Source organism: Stylophora pistillata, chromosome 4 (genome assembly GCF_964205215.1).
Source record: "Stylophora pistillata chromosome 4, jaStyPist1.2, whole genome shotgun sequence".
In the NCBI taxonomy this organism is placed as follows: Eukaryota; Metazoa; Cnidaria; class Anthozoa; order Scleractinia; family Pocilloporidae; genus Stylophora; species Stylophora pistillata.
The window spans coordinates 10755017-10772244 of record NC_142522.1 but is presented as its reverse complement, the minus strand read 5'-3'; the positions used below and the strand labels follow the sequence as shown (position 1 = coordinate 10772244).

At 40.3% G+C, this 17228-nt stretch overlaps 2 protein-coding genes and 1 long non-coding RNA gene across 4 annotated transcripts in view; 1 reads left to right on the top strand and 2 right to left on the bottom strand.

Moving 5' to 3' along the window:
• LOC148732464 (uncharacterized) overlaps window positions 1-1221 on the bottom strand; it is a 56214-nt gene extending 54993 nt beyond the window's left edge. Inside the window, exon 1 of the long non-coding RNA XR_016000316.1 lies at window positions 1006-1221. This is a non-coding gene — a long non-coding RNA (uncharacterized LOC148732464). The remainder of the gene's footprint in view (window positions 1-1005) is intronic.
• On the top strand, window positions 586-10799 carry LOC111333045 (complement factor B). The gene is made up of 12 exons (XM_022938569.2): window positions 586-744; window positions 2322-2409; window positions 2955-3224; window positions 3667-3804; window positions 4193-4387; window positions 5050-5247; window positions 5623-5961; window positions 6606-6938; window positions 7573-7812; window positions 8435-8679; window positions 9183-9371; window positions 10108-10799. The coding sequence occupies exons 2-12, from the start codon at window positions 2334-2336 to the stop codon at window positions 10276-10278; spliced, it is 2394 nt and encodes a 797-aa protein (XP_022794304.2). The 5' UTR covers window positions 586-744; window positions 2322-2333; the 3' UTR covers window positions 10279-10799.
• A 713-nt stretch (window positions 10800-11512) lies between these two features.
• Window positions 11513-16382, bottom strand: LOC111333049 (uncharacterized). 2 transcript variants are annotated; one of them, XM_022938574.2, is made up of 6 exons: window positions 16037-16382; window positions 15657-15792; window positions 13581-13673; window positions 12924-13246; window positions 12194-12270; window positions 11513-11791 (listed from the first exon to the last, which is right to left on the bottom strand). In XM_022938574.2, exons 2-5 carry the CDS (start codon window positions 15735-15737, stop codon window positions 12195-12197), a joined length of 573 nt encoding a protein of 190 aa, XP_022794309.2. In that variant the 5' UTR covers window positions 15738-15792; window positions 16037-16382; the 3' UTR covers window positions 11513-11791; window position 12194. The 2 variants fall into 2 exon arrangements, with proteins under 2 accessions (XP_022794309.2, XP_022794308.2); XM_022938573.2 differs by having other exon boundaries at window positions 11513-11795; window positions 16037-16379.
• Window positions 16383-17228: the final 846 nt, after the last annotated feature.

The window sequence follows — 17228 nt, the reverse complement described above, 5'->3', positions numbered from 1 at the left end:
ATTTGACTTTTAAGTGTCAGAGACGTTCATCTGAGAAGGATTATCTCCACTAAGTAGGTATCGTGTAGTTTATTCTTATCATTTCAGCGATGACGGTAGTTCCCCGTTATCATTCCAAAGAAGTGTAAAAAAGGAAATTTTTAAATTCAATCTACGTCTGCGCCTCTTCACACTGGGCTAAATTGTAATCAGCGTTTATTTCTGTCTTCAATGTGTTGATCGGTAATCATCAGGTCCCTTTATGTAAATGTGTAACACAGTTTCCCTTCCATGGAAAGCGGATGAGATTTATCCGTAAGGTGCCACTTCCGGTTCCTCATCAGCGTGGCGTTTATGTCATTTGATCCTTTAGACCGAAGAGCTTATTTTATATCTGCACAAATTACCATACATTTCTAGGTTGGCTGGTCCTGAGACTTTTTAGGTTATATCCAGAAGTTATCTCCTAATTGACAACTTTCCTTATTTTCCTGATCTCTCTACTCAAGAATGTTTTAAAACTGCCATGTGAATTTATAAACTGATTACTTCCAGTGAGGATGGCGTGACTAATCGTCACGCTGAGAATGGTATGACAGACGTGTCATACTGATAACTGATAGTTTTTGACCGGGTTCGGCCCACTGCGTCATCGCCACAGCTAAAGGAAGTCTGAAATCCTCACGTTTCTGAAAAATCTGATTGCAGAAAGTGGGTTTGTTCTTTACTCTACGCGTCAACGACTCGGATCATTCAGTAGCAGCGGTGAGTCTGTCTATTAGGCTTAGTTACGAGCTTGTTACGATAAGTTTTTGACAAGGACAATTGAAATCCATTCTGAGACCGCCTAAGGTGCTTTCACAACAATTAACAAACATGCTTGTACGTCAATTCTGTATCTTACATGTACTAGAAATCGTGAATACTATAACATGATTTAAGCTGTGCCAGTTCCCTTTAAGCATATAAGAACAACGTGTCAGCATGTGACACATTGCTGCTTTTAAGATACAAGTAAGTCCTTACCCTAGCTAGTGATGTGACCCATTAGGATATCATCGATTGGCGAAGGACTCGGGCAGCCAGAGGCACAGTCCAGTGGATCCCAAACAACTCTTTCAAATACTTCCTTGTTTCTCTCACTGATTTACCCCGGACGTTGATTTTCGACTACCCGCCCGTCAACGGCCGTAGGCAAATGATGACACGAGCCAGGACTGACAGATGCTAAAAGAAGCAAGCGATAATAATTAGATTTGAAGTAGCCGGCGGAAAACAAGCGGGACACGGGGGGGCACGAACACCTATTTTTCGGGTATCGATGAGCTTTGGACGTGTATCACTGAGTCATTTGAAAGAGCTGCGCGTAGCCTAGGGCTGAACCTGTCAGATTCACTGTAGAGGTTATATTTGTTCCAAAGCTGGGCATCTTGTTCGGTGCGGAAAACTTCGGATGGGGGATACTAGAATGGGGATGTGTCGCTGGATGGGGTCGCCTTGCACGACTGGATTGAGTAGGGTTTCCTTTTCAACAGAGTGGCAAGAATAAGGTGACGCGTTTTCAGGTTTTCTTTTTGGGGGGGGTGGGGAATTTTTATTTATTTATTTATTTAATGATTTGTACCAAGTACTGGAGCAGAAACAATAGGACATGGGTTCTCTACGAGGTTTAAGCTCCAACAAACCCACCCATCCCACCCCAGGGGAGGACATCCATCACACAGTAATCTCGTGCGTGGGAAATTAACGTCTCCTACCCCTAACCCTGCAGGAGACGGGACCTCCATTTATTCGTCCCTATCCGAGAAGACTAGAATATCTAACCATTTATTGATGTTATAGAAAGGTATTATGGTAAGTAAGGATTTCAAAATAGGAAGATGCGGGGTTAAAAGTTTATTAGCGTATTTTGCGGTGTTGTTGTGATAACAATCGGCTCGCATTACATTCGTTCTTGATTAAGTTGGGATCGCGAAAATTACGCACGCCCATAACTGACCAATATGGGGGTAGTGGGCCGTGTGTAGGGGTAGTCAATATGGGATAGTGGTTGTGAGAGGCCAGCGGCACATACCCAGAAAAAAAATTACCAAAGTGTTTTCCTCTCCTTCCCCCTCCTCCCCTTCCTCCCCCCTCCTCCCCCGCCGGGTATGGATCCCTTATTTATGGTTCGCTTGCTATGACTTACGATAAAGAGATGGAGCTTGGTAAGTAAGCGGTGCGCTTTCACATGATTACTCACACAAGGTATTCTAATAACTACAGACCTTCTCAATCTTTTTCGGCCTGTATTTTGATAATCCATAGCTAGTGTGAATACGTTATCATGGTTCTTCTTTCAGATAATACAGAGGATGATATTTACTACGTCCGTGTCTGTTATCGGCATAATCTTCTTTTCAGGATGCTTTGCAAACAACGTTATTGCCGGTAAGTGGCGATTGTTTTGTTTTCATTTGAGCCCCTTGCAACAACAACAACAAAAAAAAGAAATAAAGGATTCATCTGTAAAGGGCATGGGATACTGAGGTAGCAGAAAGGGTTCCTGCTCTGATGACTCATGTCATATTGTTGACTGGTTTCAGATGTACCCACACACAGATAAATAAAGACAAAGTGAAAATATTTGTTAAACGCCATGCCACCCATGTCACGTGTCAGAAATGACTACTTTGGTAGGTTCGATTTTCGAGCAACTTAAGCAACAGCTGCTTCCAAAGACGAACTAGGTCAATAAAAGAAACATATAAGCTCTCTATCAAATAATTTTAATTTGCATTACTTTACCGGCCTCTGTGCTTGAGAATTCGACCACAAATCAACTGCCGCAGCTAAAGTAACATGCTTTACTAAGCAAACTTGCCGAATCATAGTAATTCATACGTCGTTGTTCTGTCGCACGTTACTATTCTCTTGGGTCCAGCGCATGAATGACTCCCCACCCCTCCCTTGACTGATAAATTGTTTCTTCCAAGGAACGCCCTGTGCATCCAATGCCTCTAATATTTGTTATCACGGCTCACAATGTGTGGAAGAAAACATTACTAGTACAGGATTCAAATGCCTTTGTCTTCCTGGCTATACTGGTCAACGCTGCGAAGTGGACATCGACGAGTGTGATTCCAAACCATGTCAGAATGGGGGAAGATGCGAAGACGGTGTCAAAAAATTCACGTGTACTTGTGCACGAGGTTTCACCGGAGCGACATGCGAGAGGAGAAGTAAGGAGTGCACTGACCCTCCAGGTAAAGTATGTTTCATGTCGTTTTTGATTCGACAGCCGATCTCAAAATATACTCTCTACTCGTTTGACAATTTCAACAATGTTGATTTTGGCAGTTCGTAGGATGTATGAAGTATGTGGTCTAGCTAACCTATGAATTCTCTGAGGACTCTCAATATTGATGTAACATCCAACCATGCAATACGTGAACTTACACATACAACCATTCAAATGAATGCTGCATTTGCATAACTCAGTTCCAGGTCCCTAAGGAGGGCAAGTTGTTCGTGGGTCATCGACCTTTGTTGATGTAAAGCGAGATGCAGAGGCGCGAAAGGCTTCGAAATTTTTATCGTAGGAAATATCGAGTCTAAAGATGGAAACCGGCCTTTTTCCTGACTTATCTCTTTGTTCGAAGGTGGACTTTTAAGAATTAACCACTCAACTCATTTTATCTCCTCCAGGTATATCGAATGGGAGGGTTAGATCGTCAAAGACAATAGCCGTGTACGTTTGTAATTCTGGGTATAAGACCATTGGGATTCGCGTGATCAGATGTAGAAATAATAAGTGGACTGGAAGTCCACCCACATGTCAGCGAGGTGAGACATAAAAAATGTGTTTCGTGCTTTTAATGAATGAGATCATCAAATGAATAGAGAAAAAACCCGGGAATATACACTGTTTTCCTTTAAAACAATTAAGATATTGAAGGAGTAAGATCTTCTTTCATAATCTCCTCACGCCTAATGATCCAACAAATAGTACAATAAACCTATTTTAACGAGCCTTCTACACACCAAGATAACCCCTTAGTTTTAAAGATCGTTAGCAACTGAGAAACGAACATTTAGCGAAGAAAAAAATATTCTGCCGTAAAGTTGTTTTAGATATTTAAGTGCTCTTATAGTTTAACTTATTCATTGAGAACATTGGGAAGGCATATCAAAATATGGTAACTTACATAATTTTTTCGTTCTCTTACTACAGGCTCAAAACCTCAGTCATGTACAACACCCAGAAGAATCCGACATGGAGATTTTAAGCCACATGAAGACGATTACCTAGTCGGTACCACTGTCACTTATTTCTGTAGAGACAATTACCGGCTCAGAGGGAGTGCCTCAGTGACTTGTACCAACAACAGAAACTGGTCACCCAAACAACTTCCTAGATGTATAAAAAGTAACTAGATCCTTTGATGTTTATTGCCGTATCAAAATTGGCTGCGTGTAACATCGATTATAGGAGTAGTGGTGGTCTGAGGGATAGCGGGCCGAAGGACCAGATTGAAGGCGACATTGGGGGGATGATGATGTCATATTCACTTCATCAAAGAGTGAGACTCAGTGCCTTTACCGCTAGCACGTCGTACCTCAGACAAGGGGTTTGGGTTCTAATCTGATCGAAACATTGGGTCATTCCCTTAAGTTGTCGTGTCTCTCTCCACACAAGAATATTAATAAGTACCTGTAAATTTTGAACGTGACGCCACTTCCCGTAAATTTGAGCAGAGTCTAACAAGAAAGAGGTCCAATATAATCCACTGAAATCCCTCATAACCTGTTTTAAGTGACTGCTCGTCTGGACTTGTTAAAAGAAATATCCAATGTTTCTTGCATGGACATCCCATGAAACTTTTATCCTTTCCCCGCCTTAACACTCAGGAGACAAGTAAGGGAATGCGAATTCATTCCTCGGTGACCAAATACTTTGCGCCAAAAAATAAATTGGGAGGGATTACCTCAGAATTAACCCGATATGGCGAGTAAGTCTGTTGGGTACAATTGTTGATTATAAATGCGACATTCATTAAACTGAAATGACCGTCTTGCTCTCTTATTTAGAAGCAAAGTGTAAGGATCCAGGATCTCCCGAACACGGTCGCCGAGACGGAAGTTTGTTTCTACTGGGAACTCAGGTTCGTTTTTCCTGTGATGACGGGTATGAGCTTGTTGGTCTTAATTCACTTCAATGTGTTCCGTTGTGCAGCTCATGCAGGACAGTACGATGGAATGGAACAACTCCAACGTGCGAAAAAAATGGTGAGTGTCTTCTTAGAAAGAAGTCAAAATACTCGTTAATTGAGCAGTTGTTTGCGCAATAGCGCAAGAAGTATCTCAACTCATTTTATTCACCGGTCAATCGTACATTGGATCCGAGCATATAAGAAGCTGAAGCTAAGATAAAATCGCACGTTATTATTGAAGAAACATAGTCCTCGTTTTCACACTTAAAACTTAGAGGTACAGCCAAAGGAAGGTTTATCAAGAGGTGTTTCTTAAACTCATACACTCAATCACTGATCCCTTCATCCATGCAGATACGAGAGAAAACCATTGACAGCTGAATAGTTATATTTGATTAGTTTCGAAAAGAATAGCAAATCGTGTCCTTAACGATGGATCCGTTGTTTACAGATCCTTTGAGAGGTTTGAAAAGGGTCGCAGATAGACTCCGTGAACACTTCATCGACAAACTGAGCTGGATGACAACCGACAGTTTGGCAAGAGCAGGGTTGTCCTCGGGAGCCGGAGGCCTCGATCTGGTGTTCATATTCGATAGCTCGGCAAGCGTCGGTAGTGCGAACTTTAAAAAAGGAGTTGAATTCGCCAAAACGATCATTGAAGAGTTTGGTATATCGGCATCTCAAATGGGAACAAGAGTTGCTGTTGTTACATTTAGCTCGACAGCTAAAGTAATTTTTAATCTGAAAACGAATGCAATGGCTAACAAAACAGAGGCTATAAGGACTCTCGGTAGGTTAAACTGTACTGATATTGAGAAACTTAAACGTAAAACACATAATTTCGTCGATGAATGTTGATAAATATACATGAATGCCGTTTTGGTTACTTTCGTTTGTCTCCTCTCGGAGACTATGATCATAAGTACCCTCTGTTAAAATAGTTTTACTCTAAAACTGAACGAATGGTTGAGATGACAGACTAAAGACAACCTGGTTGTTTCGCCACGAAGAGCTTTAATCACATATCATCCCGCTGCCATGATGCCACACCCCACTTGTTGAACCAGGAAATCGCACCATTAGTCACAACTGGCCTGTGAAACCTTCTTTGCCACGCATCTAACTCGTCAGTTCTCCAAACGGAATGACTTAAATCAGCTCGATCTAGCCGTATTACGGAGAGTGTGGCCGATCAACATTATCCACTTATTCGTAGAATGCGTGCAAAATGAGAAGAGAAGTACTGCCGGCGATGGTACAAACTCATTTCTTATTCAATTGGAAACGTATCTACGACGCACGCTGCACTAATGAAAAGATAACTTTTACAAATCATTTCCAAGGGAATATACCATTTCTCCTTGTTCGCCGTGGTTTGATGAATGACAATCAATCTTGTTCTCTTATTATCTCTTTACTTTCTTTCTTCCTTAGAGAACTTAGACTTCATCGCCGGTGGTACTGCTACACGCCTTGCGTTGAATAAGACCATTGAGGAAATCGTTCCCGAGGCCCGAAAAGACAGCAAGCGGGCTTTGTTCCTCATAACTGATGGCAGGTCCAATATAGGTGGTGATCCCAGCGCAGATGCTGTGATACTACGTGACTTCCAGAAGTTTGAAATCTACGCTATTGGCGTAACAGACAGCGTGGATGAAAAAGAACTGCGCAGCATTGCTTCTGAACCCTTCAGAACGCATGTCTACCTTCTCAAGGACTTTGATGACTTGGCCAAGCTTAAACAGCTGATCAGTGCCAAAGGGAATGGTAAGTACATTTTCTTATTTCTCATTATTCCATCGAATAACTACATGTACTTTGTTCAGTTCAAAAGAGCCTTAGCAGGACCTTCTGCTGGGTTCTACATCAGTTTTTTACCTGTATTTTGGAGCACTTTAGGGTCCCTTTGAGCTATACCCCTCGGCAAGTTTGTTTTTGCGTCTAAGATGTATTTTGTACGAATAACATCTGAGACAAATTTTTCCGTCATGGGAGACCTAGTATTTCCACGAGTTGTTTGCCAATCGACCTGACGACCTGATAGCTCATCGGAAATTCTGTACCTCGCTCACTTGTCGGAAACTTGGATTTCTTTGTGGCCTTTTGGTGTTGCGAACGGTACGGTCTCTAGGTGAAAAATACCAAAAGATTATAGATTCAAATGAATGCTCACCCTACAACACAATGGCCAACTATCACGAGTTTTAAAAACACCGAGTAACATCCTAAAACTGGCCCAAGCTATGTCGTGGATTAAAAAGAATTTTAAACAACTTTCTTTCTCTTGGTTGTCCCTTATTTTACTTTAGAATATGTTTGAAAAAATACACTTAATAAGATATCCCTAATTTGATTGGCATAAACTTTATTGGGTTTTCTTTCATCTTTTGTGTGTGAGCAGATTACAGTGAATGTGGCATTGCAGGAGATACTCAGCTGAGAAATGACGATGATGAAAACTTCCGCTTTGTCGGTGGAAGCGAGGCCAAGCCAGGTGCCTGGCCTTGGCAAGCAGCTATCTACGTGAAGGGTAATTTCCGGTGTGGTGGTGCACTTATCAAAGGGAACTGGGTTCTAACTGTGGCGCACTGCTTTTTCTACGATGGGACTGTGAAACCGAAAGATGTTGTCGTAAGGATGGGTAAGTCAAATCTGGGCCATTATACAGAGTAATTTAAAAACACGCTTGATGTGACCATGATTACAAAACGATGAAATGATAAGAAAAATGGTAACTGAAAGATGTTAGAGTACGTTGGTGTACTATGCTTGCATCTCTTCAAAAGTGTCTCTCCTCCGTGAGAACCTCGCTGCCATTTTGTAGACTACATTATTCTGAGCAGACTAAATAAGGCCGAAACAACTGGTAGGAAGCTGGTAGAAAAGCGTCACATTGACGACTTATATTAGGTGCATGTTTTTTGGCTTCAGTTTGCCATTTTGACTCGATTGCACCCTTAATATGAGCCATTCAGCCTCACAAATGGCGAGGAAGAAGGATCTTTGGCTCAACTCACAACTAACCCTTTAATTCCCATGGCTGAACAAAACAGAATTTCTCCTCACAATATCAATACAATATCAAGCAGACAAGTAATGAGAATAAAGGAAAAAATGTCATCAGAGGGAATTCTCAGTTGATTCAATAGAAAATTCTGTCAATGGACATCATAGGGCATCATGTTCCCTTTTTTATCGTCCTATTTTATCATGTTTTATTATGTAAACAGAATAACTAACGACTTACGATTTTAACCCTTTAGGAGAACACAACCGATTCAAAGAAGAAGGTGCTGAGCAGAATATTAGAGCAAAGAAGCTTATCTTGCATCCCAATGCGACCCGGGGGAACTTACACGTAGGAGATGACTTAGCTTTGATTCGCCTTAAGCACCCAGTGAAATTCTCACCGTTGGTAAGAACTGTGTGTCTCCCGGAACCCACGGACGTGTTCTACGTCAGACCAAAAAAACCGTGCGTGGTGGCCGGTTGGGGATCTTCTCAAAAGGTTAGTACGAGTTACCCCTCTCCGAATGCTCTGTTAATGTGCACTCTAATGTTTTTCCTCTCCTTGTTACATTCAGCTTAAGTCGGAGTTTCGGCATCTTCAGTCAGCACTGACAAACCAATGATCTAGAAATGCTCGAGAAATTTGAGACAAAAAGAGAGCCTCGCAAACAGGGAACATATCCCTTGTTACTATACAAAAGAAACTTTTTCGCTTGCCCTGTATTAGAAGTCGTGACAGGACTTCACCTATCACTTTTTAGAACATCGTTTCAAAGGCGAAAATTCTATCCAAGAGAGTGTAGAAAGGTAAATTACGATGCAATTACTTCTATAAAATAATCATTATAGAGAGGCGCTGTGAAAACAGAATGTCTCACTGAAGAGCCCAACATGAATGTGGCAATGGTTTGGTGATGAAATCGTTGACTCGTAGCCTAGCGGACTGACCATTTTCCTGGGAAAAAATCATTCATAACCTGTTAAACCAAACTTTCTTTGCAGGTTTCGCCGGATGATTTAGCAGGCCCACCGAATGAAGTCCTGCAACAAATTCAAATAAAATTCGTATCCCAGCGCGATTGCCGTGAAAATGCCACCAATGCTGTAGCAATAACAGAAAACGTTGTCTGTGCTGGTGATGCTTCAGGAAAGAAAGATGCATGCAAAGGGGACAGTGGTTCGCCTCTTGTGGTAAGCGAAAAAGGACCGTGACGGGAAATTATATATATAAATATATATTTTGCTTCTTCTTTTAGACCTTCTTACTGACAATTGAATGCACATTACGAGTTTTTTTTATCTACGTTTTTGCTGTATGACCGTTGCCTAATGTTTGGGTCAGACTGAGTGAGACTGAAATGACGAGGATCAAAATTACTCTGAGATAAGGGCCCAAACACATTGATGCCCAAGAACATAAACTCTTTTACTTATATCATCACTTAGAGGGAATTGAGAAAATATAAACTGAACAAAACAACAATAACAGTTTGAAAAATTACGGGAGCGTGCAAACGGGCTAAAAGACAATTTTGCCACAATTGACAGCAATGTCGCAATCTGATTGGCCAATTTGCCGTTGTGGATGAGAGTACAGACAACGTTGCTCGCGTCAATGTGTCACGCAATGGTCATGCACTGAAAGAATTGTAGTATTTGACGTCGATATTGTGGCAGAAAACTGCTGCGCCTCATGAGTCCTCAACATTTCGATCACTGTGGTGACGAATATCGTTGTCGATAGGGGTTCAGACCACGCTAAACCACTGTGGTTTGTTAAATCTCTATTTTGGCAAGCAAAACGCACCCCGATGCACGGCAAAGTGATAACAATTGTCTACAAGAGGTAAATCTTTTTTCACTGATGTGTTCTCTTTGCCCCCAGTGATTTTCGGAGTCGCTTCATTAAAACTTTTTCCTTTTACAGCTCAGACGTTCCCTCGATGACAGCTGGGCGGTGATTGGTTTATCGAGCTGGGGAGATGGGTGTGCCACGAAAGGAAAATACGGTGTGTATACGCGACTGAAAAGTCATTTGCGCTGGATAAAACGGAAGACAAACAGAAAAAATGGGAATGGGAAGAAGAACAAAGATTAGAGAGAAGCGTTCTCAACGGAGAGTAGGAAAGGGGGGGGGGGAAAGATTCCCCTTTACGAACGTACATGGGTAAAACTTAGATATTTTAAGAACTAAGTACGTTGCAGTCTTTCTTTTAGAAAAGATTTCTCCTGAAGATCGGTCTTTATTTATCGCCCCCCGGGGGGAGTCACTTAGGGTTAGTATTCTAATGATCTTCCTCATTGGCGGTCAATTCTCTAAAGTCCTTCTTTAGACTCTGGTAACGACGATTAACCAACTCCCCCCTTCCGTTTTCCTTCGATGTGACCCCCCTAAAGTGTTTTACCCCCCACCCCTCCCCACGCCCAGGCGATAGATAACGACTGGTCCCTCAGATAGTTCTTAGTGCCTGATTTAGTTTCATGAACAGGAGTGGCTAACTCTTACGATAAACTCGTTAATACTAATATCCACCGGTAAAACACAGTTAACTACAGTAGTTTTTCTGAAACTGTCATTGTATAGTTTAGTTTGCAGATGAATAAAGAACATTGGAGTAATGGGAGGCTTATTTCCTGTGAAAAAACTGTCACTAGTGGTTGGTTTCTGCTATTGATATCGCATTCGTTTCGATCAGGGAAAAACTGAATGAGTCTCAACATCAATGTTGAGACTCCCGTTGAGTCCAATTTAGGTCTTATTTAATTTTAACCATTATTTTCGAGCTTTTTATTCAGTTTTGTAAAACCAAAAATAAGGGAGGTCACAACGGCTGTTAAAAACCTGGTTGAACACCAATAAAAACTGAAAGTAAAATAAGCAAACTCTCTAAAGTGCGGGAAAACGCGTGTCACCAAGATTAGTTGAGAGGGTAGCGCTAGTTTTCTATACTGATCAACAGCAAAGACAGAGTTCTCCAGCATGAAATTTAAACCTCAGTAAAAACTCTCTCTTAATATAAGAAGTAGGTTTAAGGCCCATTGGCGCTTTTGAAAGTATTTTCAAGTGTAATGTTTGGTACACGTAGCTTGGGAAAAGGTAGAGTTTAATTAAAAGTAAATGAAAGTAAAAAATATTTTCCTATATAACAGTTATCATAACTTATAATCAAGAAGGTGTCCATTAAAAAGTTATCTATTGGATCATTTGTACTATATAGAGCCGGAACGCCTCTGCGCGAAACGCTTTATACATTTATGACAAGAGAGTATAAAAATAAAAAGTCGCCTTGAAGTGTCTTACATGATATGGAAAGAAGGTGGAAACAACACAATACGAATGAGATAATCTTTATTGCTATAAAGTAGGGGTAACATTCCGTGGATAGTTGCTCCAACTGGATCTATCACTATGGTGGCAAGTAATTAACTTTATTTCCATTGTGATGCTGTTGTAATGGTCTCATAAACCCTTCGGCGGCTTTGCTTCAGTTGATTTTGAGCTGATCCATCCTTTACTCCTGATCAAAGGGAGAATCTGACCCTGGTGATTTCTCGCTTGTCCATTTCATTGACCAGTAGACTGAAGAACCACGAGATAATAGAATATGTTTCTACCTTCAAAGACGTTGGGAAGAAAAAACAACCAGACAAATCAAATGATGGTTGTAAAGGGCAATGCTAAGGTTACCTTTATACATAAAACCCCTTTTGGGGGTGACCCTGAAACAACTTAAAAGCAGACATTGACATTTGCATGGTATATGAATGATTGGTGCTGTAAGTTTTTCTGTTTCAAAACATGGTCATGGAGGGTTTCAAGGGTTTAATTCAAAATCATGTTCTCACCTCAGAACTACCCTAAAGTTATAAATACATCCTATTGAAAGTGAAAGAACACCACACATTTTTTGTTGTGATTCCTTTTTCGAAAAATCACTCTTTCGGCGGTGAGCCATGTTTAAAACTTTTATATAGAGTATTTGAATTCTCTTGTCGTGAATCACATATCTCACCTCATAAGCTTCCAATACTACCGTAGTCGTAAGCTGGGCTTGCTGGACATTTTATCCAAGTCTCAAAACCTTTAGACCTTTGAAGACATTAAAAATCAAGTCAGTTTATGTAAAGTATCAGGTCATCATTTAGGGACCTGTCATTTTCCATCGCCTAAGGCAGGGAGGTGGGGGGGGAGGACTTTGAGAGGATCTCACGGTTTACAGGGGGGACGGAGGGGGATCAGTCGTCGCTAACAGAGTATAAAGAGGGGAATATGGAAAATTGACTGCCAATGGAAGGGGGGGGAGGGGGGAATCATCAGAATACTACAGAGCCCCAGTGGGGAACAGGTACATGTTATTCTGACACAACCGAAGCTCTCCGCCCCTCCTCCCCCAGGCTATAAATATGGCCAGTTTCTTGCCATGTACATTTTCAAGGAAAAAATGTTCTTTTTAAATCATATTCTACAAAGCACACATTTTTTACTTGTGTTTATAAATTTAACAAACAGCGATAGAGGATCAAAACTCTCTCTATTATTGTTGGCATTTCACTGAGAAATACTTGAGCTTTAGAGGCACTCTATGAATTTTCCGTTTTAAAACTCGCTGGCCATGAAACCGAAGAAAATCTTGTATTTCTTAGTTACCTGGGATATTTTTGCTGATTTTCCCATCACGAAAATGTTTAGATAAGAAGCCACCCAAACTTATAAAAGCGTTCGCTTAAAAACAAAGAACTTACCTTCCACTTGAATCATTAAATCTTTTACAAATCATTCTACATTCTTGAATATCCTGTCGTATATGCTCCAACAATGCCTCGTGTTGTTTGTTTAGCTTCTGGAAGAATGTCAATCGTTTTTTTATCCGGTTGGTGGTATCTTCATTGATACAGTTTCTAAACGCATCCAACCGTAACTTCTCTTTCTCGATTAACACGTCTTGTTGTTTCTGTGCCTCGCGAAACTGACTGAGGAAGCCCAGGATCTTTTCCCGACATTCAATCCCTTCATCACCGTTCTTTGCCACCTTTTGCCAATTATGAACCTCTGTCCGAATTTGCACCTACATGTAGGACAAAATCTGCCTTTACTGGTAATAGACATTAAAGTGATAAAAAAATCCTTTCAAAAAAGTTATTTTACAGTTTGGATCAGGGACTGAAGTACCTCGTATTTCAAAAGTTGCAAAAATATTACGATTTTAATTCAAAGGTGCATAGCAGTGGTCTATAAACCTCTCTCAATTACTTTTACAAGCAAAACTTTTATTCGTTGATAAAATGCAGAATAAATTAGTCACAAAGTTAATTTTCCAAATTGAAAAATGTCATATTTTATTCAAATATTACAATTACAATTTGGCAGTTTTACAAGACTGTAAGCGAAATTATTCACACCTGTAATATTTTCTTTTGTTCTTGATAATGCTGACAAAGTTTGGTAAAGTGTTCAAACTTGTAGTCCGGTGGAGATTGCACGGTGGCGATCACCTATGGAAACGTTAGTTGTCAAACTTAATTTGTTCTTAAAACAAGTATCGACTTTGTCAAATGATACAAAACTGAAGCACCTTTAGAAGATGATACTAATATATACCGTCAAGAAAATTGCCAATCAAGGATTATTATACCCCTCACTCCAAGAGTTAAATTTGTTACAAAATGTCTCAGTGGCGATTTGGGCGTGGCGTTTGGCTTTTACACCCCAGGGCCCAGTTGTTCGAAGGGCGATTGGCGCTAGCCCAAGGTTAAATTTTAATCCGGAGTTCTTTATTCCTTTTTACAAAAAGCCTTTTTGGGATAATATTCTTTATTCTTTTTAGAAGATCCAAGAATCAAATTGTAGACAAATTAAATTGTGCTGAATTTTCTTTTAAAGCTTCCAACCCAGCTTTCAATAACCCAGCCCAGTAATTAGTTAGAATTTTAAAAATGGCTGCATGAGCTTACTGTCTCATACGACGCCACAGCTCAACTTCAGCATGACGTATAAAAGCAGCGTTGAGTTCCAAATGGAAATTAAAATAATTTGCCGTCGCGGTTTCGGTTCGCAGACGACGCAAGTTTTGGCGATTTCACGTTGTTGTTTTGCATAGGACGGCTAAGAAATGTACAAAGTTTCAAAAATGCACGTGCTGGGCTATTGTTCTGCCAATTAGATCTCTTGTTTTTCCACGTCCTCGTTGCCTTCGCCGTCGTGGTTGCTTAAGGTCCCTTTTGTATCGTGCATCAAAAACCCAGCCTCCATTCGAAAATATTTCTCTGCAATTTAATCCTACATCACTCCAGAGAGTTCTTGGTAGGAATTCCGAAGGAGGTGTTACAATACAAGGTTTTTCATCGAAGCTTTTAGTTGATGATTGTAAACTCATGTTATACTACACGTTATTTCGACATACATAACACATGCACATTTCATCAAAGATTGTTACAACTCCAAATACAGGAGAGCACAAACAAATGAATTAAGATGAAATGAGAAAAGGAAAACAGTGATTAAATTAATCACATGATTTTCAAGAAAGAAGAAGAATTTGAACTTGTTATCTGTGATGTCAATCTGATATCAATATTAAAGCCGACATGGCTGACTTACCTGTCTCACGGATACATCACACGAACAACAATATTACTAACTAATGGCGTATACGAGTCATGTTACACAAATGTTCACAACACACTGATGGACTCTATCTTCACTTTGTCTTTTCGTCTTTGTCGGTCAGTCACAAATTGAGAATACACAAGGCTGAAACACACAACTCGAAACAAACATTGAGTAACAAACAAAACGTACAAATAGTATAAAAGACACGTTTCTATGGATTGTCAGAATAGATGCAAAGAGATATTTCAACGAGTAATTACACGAGATAGGCACTGAAGATTAACTGAGCCGTAATTTGTGGCTAGAAGACGCGCCCATAGACATTTTTTGGTTACTTCAAATTACACAATCCTAAAGTTTGGCTCGTAATTTTATGATCTTCACGTAACATTGAATAGAACAAACTCAACTTGAATCTTCCTTTCGGAGGATTACAAGCAGTAAAATCAATTTATGTGAGGAAGTGTCGAAATATAATTGTTTTGGTCTAGTTCCAGTTTCTATTTGGCACGATCTGACAACCAAATTCTGGTGCTGAGCGGTGGATAGAAAAAAAAAATCAATGTATGTCATTTTCATGAAAATAAGAACTCAAAATATCGCACTATTAGATCAGCAAGAATATTACCCTTCCTAATATTCGATTCGATTCACAAATTGTTCATCGGTTGCCAACAACGTCCATTTTCGTTTGGCAAACACCAAGACAACACACAGGAAGTTTGTATAAACCTTAACTGACAAGATATAAATGAATCAATAGCAAATAAATTTAATTATCAGACCCAGCGTCGAGTTTATTTCCTTCTTTTTAACGTTTGTATAAAAATGGAAAATGTCTCGGCCAGGAAAAGATAGCCACTTACCGCAGTGCTATTATTTTGTTTTACCGGTGGTAATGCGGGTGGCTTATTCGCCAAGCCCACTGAACTCATTGTAGTTCCCATGGTAACCGGCTTAAAAGGCTTGGTTATAGACAAACAATCTTCTCCAAATTTCCTCCTGAAAGTAAAAATATAAAATACTGGAATGTTAAGACGTAGTAATTCCGTAGAATCATCACTAGTTTGGGAAGCGAATTGTATTTTTGAGTACGCGGCCGGACATTTCTGTATAATCTACCTGTTTGCAAAATTTCAAGGTAATGAATCTCTCACCTGCTATGGAATTATCCTCAAGAATAACTTACCCCTTAAATTTTTCTTAATAAAATGGAGATATTGGAAATTAACAGCAGAACCCTTACCTGAGAAAGTAGTGGTCTGTCTTATATTCTTTGCGTCTTGGTTTTAATCGGAGCTGCAAATTGACTTGGTTGAGCGAGTTGGCCGGCAGGGAGCTTTTTTCCGAGGGTCGGTTTGAGACGAAAAGACTTTCTTCCTTCAGTAAAAACGTTCTGAATAGAATTCTTTACTTGCCGGTTGATTTCAGTGGGCTATCTGTCCTGCTGTACGTTTTGCGGACTCTATGCAGTGCTAGTGTAACCTGATGATGTGAAGTCATCGTGTCAAAGGTGTGCGGTATTGACTGCAAGGTTAATACGCCCTTCAGTATTGCACATATGACACCACATGTACATGTCCTTCAATTCTGCCAGGATCCGAGCAGGGCGAGCCCGTGTCAGCGGTATCACAAACCGAGGTGTGGCCTATGAAATCTGTCAACTTTTCGAGTAGTTTAAGAACGGCGAGAAAAACAAGACTTGACGCTTTGTTTACGTTGATACAATATTTGAAGTGATGAATAAATTAAGAATAAAACATCTGCGTTTTCAACGAGCGCTGACAGTTTGCAGCCTAATCGAGATATCAATGTTATCTGTAGCACGCTACAAGCAAAAGCCTACAAAGACACATTTTGTGATCATTTGATTTTTATTTAATTCAAAGAATAGAGAGAACCTGTTATGTTAATTTTTCGCAGCTTCGTACGGACCAGATGATAAGATTTGCTTAACAAAACAGCGTTAGTTTGTATTGCCAGGTGCGGCTGTTTGAGTAAAGACGAGATTGATTTAAGACAGAAAATGACTTCAGAAACCTGGCAACTTGTCGGAACATTTTGTAAAGATGCAGATGGAGTACGTATCGAAATAAGTGAAAAGTCATTAAGGTCGGCACACACGAGGGGACTAGTCCCTGCGACCAGTCCGTGCGACTAGTCCCGGCGACAAGTCTTTGAAGAGTTTACACGAGGGGACCGGTAGCAGGGACTAGTCCCTTAAGGTTTTCAGACGAGGGCACTCAATTGCACAAGAACATAGGAAAATTAAGAGGCAAAAGATGTTTCTTAGTCTGGGGCGTTATACGAAAACAATTAAAATTTGGTAACTTTTCATTGTAGCACTATTAAACATCAGCGCAAACGAACTACTCTTATTCAGTCGGATTATTCATGCTTTTACGTGTTCCGTTTTTGTTTTTTTTTTTATTTTATTT